The sequence below is a fragment of the Prunus mume genome, linkage group LG4 (genome assembly GCF_029339155.1).
Source record: "Prunus mume cultivar Tortuosa linkage group LG4, ASM2933915v1, whole genome shotgun sequence".
NCBI lineage: Eukaryota > Viridiplantae > Streptophyta > Magnoliopsida > Rosales > Rosaceae > Prunus > Prunus mume.
Genome location: NC_142701.1, coordinates 9,067,556 through 9,080,878, shown reverse-complemented (window position 1 = coordinate 9,080,878; position 13,323 = coordinate 9,067,556). Strand labels below are relative to the sequence as shown.

The 13,323-nt window shown below is 36.4% G+C and overlaps 2 protein-coding genes across 2 annotated transcripts; one reads left to right on the top strand and one right to left on the bottom strand.

Moving 5' to 3' along the window:
• Window positions 1–1,458: 1,458 nt before the first annotated feature.
• On the bottom strand, window positions 1,459–2,067 carry LOC103328158 (uncharacterized). Its single transcript, XM_008230549.2, has one exon. It carries the CDS (start codon window positions 2,065–2,067, stop codon window positions 1,459–1,461), a length of 609 nt encoding a protein of 202 aa, XP_008228771.2.
• A 5,157-nt stretch (window positions 2,068–7,224) lies between these two features.
• LOC103328143 (putative receptor-like protein kinase At1g80640) lies at window positions 7,225–11,491 on the top strand. Its single transcript, XM_008230536.3, has 10 exons — window positions 7,225–7,792; window positions 8,591–8,761; window positions 8,887–9,137; window positions 9,232–9,364; window positions 9,463–9,526; window positions 9,630–9,726; window positions 9,800–9,902; window positions 10,691–10,809; window positions 10,888–10,977; window positions 11,066–11,491. The coding sequence occupies exons 1-10, from the start codon at window positions 7,621–7,623 to the stop codon at window positions 11,207–11,209; spliced, it is 1,344 nt and encodes a 447-aa protein (XP_008228758.2). The 5' UTR covers window positions 7,225–7,620; the 3' UTR covers window positions 11,210–11,491.
• The last annotated feature ends 1,832 nt before the right edge of the window (window positions 11,492–13,323 follow it).

Here is a 13,323-nt window from a genome sequence, read left to right as displayed (position 1 = left end):
GAATGAGTGGGTGCGGCGACATGAAGAGATATTGAAAAAGAGGGAAGGGAGAAGAAAAGAGAAAGTACTGGAAGAAAGAAAGAAAGAAACGGCCTAGGAAGGGAGAAGAAAAGAGAAATGAGAGGAGGAAGAAAGAAAAGGGAAAAAGAAGAAAAAATAAGAAAAAAATAGAAAAAATGAAAAATATAATAGATAAAAATAATTTTAACTTTTAAAAAATAATATAATTTTTTATTTGTCAAATTATAAATTTTTTAAAATATTTTTTAGAACATAAATTAGCAAAAATACACTTGAAAAATAACTCACATATTATTATTCTCAAATTGTACTACCAGACATGTTTTTATTTTCTGAATTTGTTTTATAATTAATCTACTAGAAGCATTTTCAAATCTTGAAAATGCAAATTCATTTTCTTGTTTTCATTCTCTGAAAATATTCTCAAAAAACATTATCTGAAAACGTTACCAAACGGGCCCTAATCCTGTATTAGAAAATGCCAGGTTGGACACATGTTATTTACAAAAGTTGCTTTCTAAGCATTATTTTTTATTTTATTTTTCTGTGATGACTACAATCATATGTAGGAATAAATAAATAAAAATTTGTGTGAGCTACAGCCTATACAGCCCACAGTGTCAATTTGTTCTTAGTTGTGACACACGTGACAACATTTTCATTTTGCTATTCCCCACCAATAACATTGTGACATGCGTAACAACACTTTCATATGACATAGTATTATTGGTCAGGATAACAACATTGTTATCCACGTTGCAATTAAGTTTTTCTCCTCTATTTAGGGCTCAACTACCATGGAACTCCTATATATATATATTAGGGTTGGATTCGGTTATGTTTTTAATTGAAATAGACAAGTGAAGCTCTTGGTTTTTAATTTGGATTTGAATTTTGAAGTTCAAATAAGTGAAGCTACTATCAACTAGCTCTTAGTATGATGATATATATATTTTTGAAAAAGGGAATTTAAAGGCTAACCAACTGATGGCCAACCCCATATTATGAGTTTTCAGTTGAAATTTCGCCACGAGTTATAAAAGCTAACTATGGGTTAAGTACTTGTATTTGTATTTATGGCAGAATTTAAGAAAGGGGTGAGCTACAACATTAGGGTTAAAAGGAGGTGAGTGAAAATGAACTCATTAATTATCAGTTAATTTAGCTATTAGATATTAGTTAGGATATGTTATAGGTTTCATGATCAAATGTTTCAATAGAGTGCAAACATTTTTACTCTGTTTTGCTCTAACGACATCGTTTCGTCAGTAAATCAGTTATATGCTAAGAATGTGATAGAATCTTTGGCATCCAAATTCTCCAAAACATTGATACATTGCAAAACAAAACACAATTCACATTTTGGTACATAGCAATTATTTTCATCTTAGACTGAAGAAGCATAAGAACCAAAAAAACAATTTAATTAATTAGTTCTTAACAATGAGACGGAGGTGAATCAAACGCCGGTGGAAACTGATCAACAGGAGGCAGAAAAGGGATTTCTGGGGGTGACAATGGCTCATTGAAATCCATATCTGGAGCTGGTGGGGTGGACCCAAATGGAAATGGCTCCTGTGGATTTTGGGGCACTTCAGGAATTGGAGGTGGCAGAAAGATTTCTGGTGACTGAGGAATGGGCAAAGATGGTGGCTGATCAATCACACCAGGGTCTGGTGCAGTTGGGGTTAATATAATTGGTGGTACAAATGGAAATGGCCCCTGTGGATTTTGGGGCACTTCAGGAATTGGAGGTGGAAGAAAGATTTCTGGTGACTGAGGAATGGGCAAAGATGGTGGCTGATCAATCACACCAGGGTCTGGTGCAGTTGGAGATGATATAATTGGTGGTGCAAATGGAAATGGAGGAGGCTCAAAAGGCAGTGGCGGTGATGTAAATATTGGGACCAGTGGGGGTGACGGAGAAGAGTCTTCATCAGGTGGTGGTAAGTCTGGTGTAGGTGGAGGAAGATCAAAGGCTGGTTGCTCTGGTGTAGGTACTAATGGGGGAGGTGTTAGCCATGGAAGGGTGGGTGTTTGTATCATTTCTGGTGGTGGATATACAATTGGGATGGGTGGGGGGAGGAATTCTGGTGGTGGTGGTGGACTAGGAGATGGTGGAGGTGGTGATGGAACTAATGGTGCTGGAGGAGGTGGAGAAGGCGGTGGCGGCGAAGGCAAAGGAGGTGGTGGCGATGGCAAAGGAGGTGGTGGCAATGGCAAAGGAGGTGGTGGCGAGGGTGAAGGCGGCGGTGATGATGGTGGTGGAGCAGCAGCTAAAGGTGGGGGTGCTGGTGGTGGTGGAGATAGTACTAATGGGGGTGGGGGGAGCACTAATGGGGGTGGAGATGGAAGTGAAGGTGGGAAGGGGAGTGTGGGAGGAGAAGGCGGGATACGTGGCGGTTGAGGAGAGGGTCGAGGTGTTGGGTCAAAAGGGTTGCTTGGGGAAGGGTTTATAGGGAAGGGCCATTGGCCACAGGTTCCAAACAGGTATTGAAACAATGGATCACAGTTTGATCTTGTTCTTCCTCCATTGCTGCTGCCTCTTCTACTTCTACTTCTACTTCTGCTTCTGCTTCTTGTGCTGCTTCTAGTGCTTCTTGATCTCTTTTCTTCTTCTACTTCTTTGTGTGTGGGATTGTGCAGAGCTTCTGTGATTGTTTGAGTGATCAGTAGCAGAGCTAAAGTAGTCACAATGATTGCTGTGTTTGCTTTCATTTTCTAGTTCATGTCTCTCTACACTTGAGGATTGTTCTAATATATGCAGTGAACAAAAGTCTTTCCTTTCCTCACTAATTTTGGATTTAATTTTGATATTAGCCACATAAATTTTTTGTCAATCATGTCTTTAATTGGTTCCTTTTGAGGTGAAGTGTGCGAAGTCAACTGCCAAATCTGTAAGATGCTTAAATCCACAGCACAATGTGCATTAATGTGCTGCAATTACTATGCATCAGATAAGGCCACAGGCTCACAGCTATGGATACTAGTTTCAACAATATGGATGAACTCTCTCTCTCTCTCTCTCTCTCTCTCTCTCTCTCTCTCTCTCAGCTGAGACTGAGGAGGGTTGGAACTCAAAATGTGGGCAGAATGGGCGGGTTGCCTAGTTTGAAGTGCCAAGGTTGACAAAAATAATTAACAAAACCAATAAATGAGATGGAAAATATAGTTGAGTCCTGCTTCCCTATGTGCATGTTATTCAATACATACATGCTTTCCTTAATTTTACCAGTTTCACTTCACTGCACTTGCCAAAGAATACAGATTTTACAGATGAGAAAACCAAAATGTCTTTATCATATTGGCAAATAGACTCAAGCTTGGGCTTGGGAGAATTTCTCTGATTCATAAGCTTCTTTTGCTGCCCATCTAGTCCATTTAAGAAAACGGACTCTAAGGAAGGAGTTGCCCATTGACAAAGGCCAGGGCCCATGATTGTCTTTAAATGTTGTTTGGTGTCATTGGAGAGCGATCGAACCCTAACCTATCCTTCCGACCTCATTATCCCACTCTCCCTCGCAACTTAGGTTTCAAGGGCTTGTTCTTGAATTTAGGTTTTCTTTGATGCATTAAAAAGAAATGCATCCATATTAGCATTATTAATATAGCCAAAAAACCATTAGTAACATTATTATAGCAAAAATTATCTAACTGATTAGTTTACTTGCTTCTAAAGTAAAAAGACTTTGGGAGACTCATCATTCCTTTTCCTTTTCCTCCTAATTTGTGGTGTGCTTGGCATCATATGAGTGTTAGTGATGTGTGTGAAGTGAGAGGAGGCCTTGGTCCACTTGTGGAGTAAGGAGATTGACATTTCTTTATCCCACTAGGTTACCAAACATTATTTGGACTAGTTTTATGTGCGAGGGCCTAGATTTTGAGGCATGTGCACAATGTATGACTATCTTTTGGATGAGAATTTTGTACACAATGTATGAGGACTGAAATTCGTGTATAATTTCAAGTGACATTTCTAAAATTTTATATTTGTCGCGATTAGAAGAGGGCCAGACTGACTCCTCTCTGCCATACAAAGTGATGTATCCTCTTATTAATCTTTTGAAGTCTTATCTTCTCACAGAAAAAAGGGAGACAAGAAGAAGCAAATTTAATAAGCTAACTAATATTTGACAAATGAAAGTTTGTAGCAAGACAAATAATTGTACTCAATAACTATAGCAGAAAAGTCAATAAGATATATATCAGTTTTTGTGGCTGAATTCAACAATTTCATTAAAAGAAAAATTTGTATAACATTGTGCCGGTATTGGAATGATGAGTGGTGCAGTGCTCTTCCATCAAAGAGAACCTCAAGATCACATCAACTCACTCTCCTCCGCCACCAAGAACTCCCCACCTCCGGATTCCGACTCGACCCCTTAGCCTCCGCTTCCTCCTTTCCAATCAGACTCTTGTAATGGAGCATATAAAAAACCACCCATTAAATACACGTAAAGACTACTTTGCCTACTAGAAAGAACATGAAAAAATTGTTTCACTCCAAAAATAGATGCAAAACGTGAGAAATCTAACGGTAGGGTTAATCGTGCCACATCGATTTGAAGAACTAAAGATCTAAATTAAATAACCAAAATGTAACTCGTATACAATTAGTCCTATAAATTTCTAGCCACCAGTTTACTGAATTGGTTAGATGAGAGAGGTTGCCAATGAATTTCTTCAAAAACTTCACTGAAAAAGGGGAAAAATAGAAATTGTTATCAGAACTCCAAAAAAGTCGTTATCTACTCCTTCGTTTTAAAAAAACCTTACTGAAAATGACTCAACTTGTGACGTAAATGCACTTGTTTGTCATGCAGTGGCACACATGCTCTGTTTTTGGTTTCGGTTGCTAAAGGGGGCCCAAAGGACCAAACCGAGAGCATGACTTTCTCACTTCCTAATAATTAGAAACTATTTCAGACATCAGCTTAAAGCGACATGCATGGAGTGTGATGAAGGGATCCTTGATTCAATTCCCATATGTAATGAAAACAAAAAACTATTTCTGACAGATGATATGATTTCAATTTTTATATGATATCATAAATATTTAAATATTATTAACTAATGTTGATTGTGTTATTATTATTTTTATTTTCAAAGAGATGAATGATTGGATTTGAGATCTCCCCCAACAAAGAAAAATGAATACCACAAAACCAATACCTAAGATTTATCATATAGATTCTTAATTTTGAGATATATTATGAGTTTGTGTTGTTTGAATGTATTTATTAATTTCAAACTCATGATAGTTTTTAGGTTTTATGGTTTTAAATCAAATGTATATTTTACAGTATAGAGATGTAAAAAATGATGAAAAAAGATAAAGCATGAAGTTTAATCTCGATTTGTTTAAGGAAATGGATAAACTACTCCATCCATAATTATTAACCATATTATTATCAAGATTGTCAAACAAGGTTTTCATTATCCTCCATGTTCATTCTTGTATCATCTTTTTTGGTTGATGGAAACTCATTCTTTTTGTGGTGTTTATAAATCTATTACAGCAACAATGATCTAGCCGTCCTGCTCTGTTTGTTTTGTTACCCGTATTGCTAATGGGGTTGCAGATCGTCTTGCGCGATTCAGTCTTAGCCAGGAGGACTTGTTCTTTTGGTTTGCTGACCCACCTCCTTGGTTGAGGGATTGTCTTTGTGAGGATTGTCCTATTTGGTTCATGGGAAAGGAGGCTTGGAGATGGGAAATCAATTGCTTTCCCATGTTTGGTAACGTTCATGCATGGGAAATGGTTGTCTAGCACATAGAAAATAAAAGTGATCCCAACTTGGGTTTTGTTTTGGGAGTTTCACTAAAACACCCAAAATGGGGGTTGAAGCACTATTTAAACATATAAACACACCCAAAACCCATCATTACACACACTCAAAACCCATTTATAAACACACCCAAAAAGTTGACTTTGGGATTGATTTTGGGTGTGTTTCTATGTTTAAATAGTGCTTGAGTTTTTTTTATAAATACATGTCTAGGATTGAGTTTATTTATAAATTTGTTTTGTTTTCCATCATCATGGGAAAGTTTGGAAAAATTAGCCAACATTAAATGCACATTTTTCATGACCATTTTGTCCCCATTAACAATTTAGAATTATAATATATCATTAAATGCATTTTTTATTTATTTAATTTAATATGGGTATAATTGAAAAATTATACAAACTATGTATTCCATTTCTACTCAAAACAAAAAAGGAAAAGGAAATAAAGTGATATCTCCCGGTTATTTTCAGATTACTAAACACCCACCTCTTGGGAAATGACACAGGAAGTGATATCCCCTCAAATCCATTCGGTAAACCAAACGGGGATAGTTTTGTTGATGTTTGACTCTTTTGTAGTCTATGACATATGTGTTACTCTTTCCTCCTTTAGGGTTTTGTCCCTCAGAATTTTCGTCAAAGAGATTTTAATGATGGCACCTGCAACATTTTATTGCATCTTATAACGATTTGATTATCTAATGAAGTCTCCTCTTCTAAAAAAAATTACCCTCATACTCACATCAAAACTTTGACACCCTCTATTTCATCATAAACAAAAAGAAAAAGAAAAAAAGAAAACTAAATCTTTAGTAACAAAATAATAAATAAAATTGTTACATTCCATAAACCCATCACTAATCATTGTACGGAAGTATGAATAACTCTTATAGAAAATAAATTGTGATCTCATCTTTCATCCAACAGATTTTTCATTTTAGCAGCGGAAACAAATCACTAGTGAGAAATAAAAATAAGGGCAAAAGTCATTTTTGGTATGGGTAGGTTGTCATATTTTTTACTTTGATATCTTTAGTTTCAATTTTGGGAATTTGATCAATGTAGTTTCCCTCGTACTTTAAGGACACGTTCAAATTTCCGTCCAATTTCTTGATGGAGTAAGCACGTGTTCTTGACGTGGAAGGGTATTTTGGTGAGAATTTTAGAAGAAATTTAACAGATTTTGTAACTTGTTGAATTATGAGGAATTTAAAACTAAAGAGATAAAATTGACAGAATTAAAATTATGGAGACGAAAGTCGTAAAACCAGCAAAACCTTTCACCAAAATCAAAACGAAAAGATGTTTTTTCTTTTTACTGGATAAGGGCCATTAATATTTAACTTTTATATTTTCGCAAGAGATAATGGCCAAGGGCCATGATATTTTGGCTAGAGGATAATGGCCATAATTGAAGATGGTCATGGTTGGAGACTTGCGAGTCACGTGGAAACCTTCTCCCCTCCCTCCCACCATCAACATCCAAACTCAAAACACCATAACTTTTTTCTAGTTTCACCCTTTTGATTGTTTGATAACTGCCGCACGATTTCATGCCCCATTTTGGCTTTAGATACACACAGATCACATTCAAAAGTGCTTTCTTGGTTTCCCTGCAACAGCCCTTTGTCCCCTTTTCCACACAAATAGAAACATATATGTAAAAAGATTTAGATTCAAAGTTTCAAACTGAACATAAGAACATAGAGACGTTTCTCAAAGTCCAAATACCACAACACCTTATTCCCACACTCATACAAACACACACACACACGAGAGTCTTTTCACTTTCTCTGTAAAAAGTGGACATGAATCTTGCTCTTCTGTTAATACCCATGTGGGTGTCAACCACCAGTTTGTTGGTAACCATAATTGAAGCCAGAGCAAAGCCAACAAGTTCCACCATTTCTGGTCACATTATCCTTTTTGAGGAAAAACCCATCACTCAGTTTTCTGCAAAAATGGAAGCTCAATCTCCAGGTATTTAAACAATCCAGAGTTTTTCTTTGTTTTCTGTTTTATGTTAATTTCACATTATTTTAATTTTAATTTCTGTTTACTAGATGGGTTAGTGGGTTTGTATGATTTTAAAATTCTGAACTAGATCACTGAAATTCCAAACTAGAATAAGCAAATTGTCAGTTTAGATTTGTTCATCCTTCGAAGTATTTAATTCTACCTTTCCTGCCCTGTTGTCTTCTTTGAATGCCTTGCTTGGTTGCTGACAAAATGCAGGGGAAAATAATGAGCTGAAAAATTCAATCTCCAATCATTGTTTATTTGAAAGTTAAAGCCATAAGAAAGCTTTTGGGTCTACCAATGATCCACTTTTACTTTTGGAGAATGCTTCTCATACTTTTTGGTTAAAAAGATACTTAATTTGCGCCCTCTTTTGGTTGCGTAGAGAATGTGGGAAGGAAAGAAATTCAAATTGTGAACCTTTACATTATAAATTTTCTGAAACCGGGAAAAGCAAAAGGTTCTTCGCAATGGTGACTTTGTTTTTTGAATATAAGAGATTTGGAAAAGCATAGGAAATACAGATAAGAAATTCAGTTCTCTTCTCCCCTCCATTTTTCTGTAGATGTTTAGGTTCACCAGAGTTAGATAACATCCTATCTGGATTTTCAGATAAAAAATAAATTGACTTCCTTACTCTTTCTTTGCTAAATGAAGGTGATATGATTATCTTTAATGGACTTCACACATGGACTTGTTCATATGCTGGGTTACACTAATTACTGATTATGATTTTGGATATTTTTCCTGTTAAAACAGGATTGCCTGAGGTTAGAGTAGTTCACCATCAAGATTTGAACAAGAGAATTCTTATAGCACTCATTGTTGCTTCCACACTCCTTGGAGGAATCTTGCTGTTCCTGTCATGTTTTTGGATCTATAGACAGAAAACCTTGAAACATTCCAATGGGAAAAAGGGAAAGCCAATTGGTATCCTCTTCTCATCAAACATTTCATTTGATTTATGTTCATAGTCTATTATCAAGATAATGAATAATCATAAGGTTTCTTGTTTTCCTTTTTCCCCCTATTCTACTTTTAATATCCATCTAAAGAGGCTGCAAAGGGGATGCAATTCAATCCAATGACGGTTGAATTTAATACCTTGCGAATGGGGAGTAGGAAGGGTTCTGTTGCAGTATTCAATTATCAATCGCTTGAAGATGCAACAAACAATTTCAACGAAAGTAATGTTTTGAGTGAGGATGGTTCTGGACTTCTTTACAGAGCTAGTTTTGATGACAAACTTATTGCAGCTGTTAAGAAAGTAAATAGTGAAGGTCCAGATTCTGATAGAGAATTTAAGGTAAGTTCATCTTAAACTTCTTTGAATTCAGTTTCCTGAATACAACTTTTTTTTTGTTATGGGGTTCCCTTTTTTATGAATACTTGTTATGCAGAATGAGGTGAACTTGTTGAGCAAAATCAAGCATCAAAACATCATTAGACTTTTGGGTTACTGTATTCACAGCGAAGCAAGGTTTCTTGTTTATGACATGATGGAGATTGGGTCTTTAGAAACTCAGTTATGTGGTATGAATTTTGTGGCTCAATTTATGACAAAAGGCATTTGCAAATGCCCACCTTGAAGTTACCATTTATTTTATACTGATTTTTGACTAATCTTGTAGGACCTAATCATGGGTCAGCTTTGACTTGGCATCTACGGTTGAAAATCGCTGTTGATGTTTCCAGGTAATTCCAATGAACTAATTGTCCTATCACCTATTTTTGTATAGGTATATACATATGCTTATTTATTAACATGATACTTCTTCCGTCATTAATGTTCATTTAGGGGATTGGAATATCTTCATGAGCACTGTAATCCCCCTGTGGTCCATAGAGGCCTAAAATCATCTAACATTCTTCTGGATTCAAATTTTAGTGCTAAGGTTAGACATATCCAAGCCCTTGTTATTACCATAATAGCAGTTTCATTGTCTAATGAGTTTTGCCTTGATTTAGCTTTCAGATTTTGGTCTTGCTGTAACTGCTGGGATGAAGGATAAGGACAATGTAAAGCTGTCAGGAACTTTGGATTATGTAGCACCAGAGTACATTTTGGATGGTATGTGTAAACATTTGACGTGTGAATATGCTGCTGATGTCCATTATGAATGTCATTCTGTTGCCATGCTCCCCCGCAAATGTCTCGAGTTTCTGCAGATATGATAAGTTGCAGTTAATATCTGAAATTTCTGTCGATGAAACTCTTATTTCTTGTGATGGTTTATGTGTACGTCACTTAGTCAGGATCCCTTTTTTTGCCCCTCAAGTGAAACTCCTCATAAATAGCAAAGCAGTTTTCATATCCCGTCTCCTGTTAAGTAAATTATTTAATGCCAGTGTATTTGCCTTAGAAAAGCTGTGATATAACTAATTTGGACCCTAAATTAGTCTTCAGAGATATTTTTAACTCTTATCTTTCAGGCAGACATCATCACCATCAATAAATCAGACCCACTGCGAACGTATGTGGTCCCAGTAACTATTAAATCATTTTGGACTTGGTGGTTGAATATTCTGTGTTCTGGCTCTGAATGCAGTTTTGTATTATGCTTCTTTCCATTTCAAGGCACTCTTAAAACAAAAATTAATACCAATAAGGCAGGTATTTAGCTGGAAACTTGCTTTGTTTTCTGTTGTAATTGGATGATGTGGGATTTCTTGAGATGTGAGATGTTGGCTTGCAATCCAATTTTTTTTCTCTTCAGTTCATACTAAATCATATCTATAAAATGTCGTCTCCTTGTTCTGCAATTGTAGTAATAGGGAATTGTCTTAAAATATTGCCTAGATCCTTGATGATTGTTAAGCGATTTTGATGATAATATCTGAATTTTTCTTCTTTTTCAGGTCAGTTAACTGATAAAAGTGATGTCTATGCTTTTGGAGTTGTCCTTTTGGAGCTCTTGATGGGAAGAAAATCGGTGGAAAATAAAGCCGAAGCTGAAAGCCAATCCATAGTCACATGGGTATTTATTTTCAGTCCCTACAACGGCCCTACATGAGTTGTTGGAACTTAATGTTTCTGTTGATTTATTGACATGCAGGCCATGCCCCAGCTCACTGATAGATCAAGGCTTCCAAACATTGTGGATTGTGTGATAAAAGATACTATGGATTTAAAACATCTGTACCAGGTACCTAAATGAGCTAGATTATATTGATACTTTGAACTTGTACGTTCTTGTTTGAATTGGTAAGTTGAAATTATTTTGCCATGAACAGGTCGCTGCTGTGGCAGTACTATGTGTACAACCTGAACCGAGTTACAGGCCATTGATAACAGATGTTCTGCACTCGCTAATCCCTCTCGTCCCTATCGAGCTTGGAGGGTCGCTGAGGATTGCAGATTGTGTACCCTCAGCCTGAGCCAAGCCTTCCACCCATAAACGGTGCTCTCTAGGACTTGTATACATAATCCAGGCTAAAGACGGTCGCCTTTCTTATTGCTGGAAGAGGATGGCTCGAATCTTTGGATAGCTTTCCTCGTGTTCTGGTCATCATTTTTGTATATTTTCCTCGAAGGATTCAGATCCAAGAAAGTGTCGCTCTGAAAAATAGAAGAGCTTATAGTTGCTCCAGTTGTTAATTGAATCAAATTGAAAGTAGACATTTCATAGCAATCCTAAATGTCTTTTACTTTTTCCTTTAGCTGATTCATTGCCATGTTTATCTCTGAGCTCAAATGAAGCCTTTTTTCTTTTGAATATTTTTGGTTTAAAGCAAGACTAAAGAAATAAACTGATGATATAAGAGAGCTTTTTCCTAAAATCACTTTTTCTTCAAATCAGCATTATTTTTCCCAGAAAAAAAAGGCAGAAGATGCGGAAGATTTCGTAGAGATCTCACTCACTTTCTTTGTAAAGATAATAATAAGTGGCTACTAAGCAATTGCTAACCAAACATTTTGTCTTAGCAATGTGGAGATTTAAGTACAAATAATATAAAGTACAAACAATATAGAAACATCCGCCAAATTAACGAGATAGGATTGACCAACATCATCAAAGCCAAACATGGCAAGCATCATAAGGCACTTTCCAGCAAATGAAAACCAGCTTGACTTTGGATTTTCAATTGAGACAAATTCAATCATTTTAGTACCTAAATGCAACAAATGTACCACGATATTTTCAAGGAAATTTTTATACGTTAATTACAATAAAATATGATAAATCATGTTAGCTAGAACACCAACTGTTTCACCATGGATATCCACGATTCACACGCGAAGAGCCACTACTTAAAACTCACCCAACAAAAATACCAACCCTACAAAGTCTCTACAATTTTTTTTCTTTCTTTTTTTGAGAACTACAGGGAAAACAATGTCCTTGTCAGCATGGCTTTGCACAAACAGCACCAAGAAGATGCTTGTCAAAATTGTTCACCCCGGCGGGCATGTTGAGCTGCATGACAGCCCTCTTCTTGCAGCAGAGCTCATGCTAAGGAACCCAAGATGTTGTGTTGCACATCCTCACATTTTCCAGCAGCCATGGGCAATTGTGGCACCAGACACCATGCTAAGGCTAGGGCAGAAATACTACGTGGTGCCGATAAGCACGATTCGGAAGCTTCAAAGGCTCTCTTTAAAGCATTCACCTACTTCGGTTCATGAAACGCAAAGTAACATCACACCAAGCAAAGAAGATCAGAAAAGTGATGTCATGGTTTCTAATTATTGTAATTGGTTTATCATGAATAAGAATTCTACAAAGTCTCCATATGCTTGTACAAGACATTCTAACGATGAGGAAAACAATGTGAACATGGCCTCTAATCATGCAGGATCAACCACTACAAAAGGAAAGAAGAAAGAGGAGGGGTGCTTTTCTCAAGATAATTGCTTTGATTGCTTTCTTATGGGGACCAACGTTAAGGAACATGGTGATGATTTGAAAGAGGAAACAAAATCATCAAGCACCAGTATTTCATCTTCTGAGATTGAGACCAAGGCACTTACCAGGAGGAGGAGCAAGGATTCTACAAGAAATTTGGTAAGAAGACCACCTAAGAGATTTCCATCTCCAGATCATTGGCAGCCAAGTCTGGAGAGCATCAATGAAGAATGAAGTAATTAGCACCCTTGTTTTTGGGATCCCATCCCTTTCCTTCCAGTTGCGGCAACCCCTAAATACCATTATTTATAGATTTGACTAGGTTTAAATTCTATATATTTGCGTCTGTGTATAACTTCGAAATTGCATGTCTTGATCTTGATCTTGTTATAGACTTGTTTGAGAGTGTCTTCCCATAAGTGCTTTCATTAGAAGAACTGAATTTTTTTTATTTTTAATATTAAAGTGTTTTTGAAAATTTTCCATGAAAAGTACGTACTTGAATGCTTCCTAGCAAACATCTACTATGTACATATCCAGAAAGCACTACTAAAAAATGTTTTTGCTTTCTCTTGTTCTTTTGATTTCTCTCACAAACAATGTCAGAAGCGCTTTTAGCATTCCTAAAAGCATTACCAAATCTTA

Excerpts from the sequence above, each read along its gene's own strand:
- LOC103328143 (XM_008230536.3), top strand. The coding sequence starts at position 7,621 with ATGAATCTTGCTCTTCTGTTAATACCCATGTGGGTGTCAACCACCAGT. Across the intron at positions 9,365-9,462 it reads TTTAGAAACTCAGTTATGTG|GACCTAATCATGGGTCAGCT; the intron begins GTATGAATTTTG and ends CTAATCTTGTAG. Across the intron at positions 9,903-10,690 it reads ACCAGAGTACATTTTGGATG|GTCAGTTAACTGATAAAAGT; the intron begins GTATGTGTAAAC and ends CTTCTTTTTCAG.
- LOC103328158 (XM_008230549.2), bottom strand. The coding sequence starts at position 2,067 with ATGATACAAACACCCACCCTTCCATGGCTAACACCTCCCCCATTAGTA.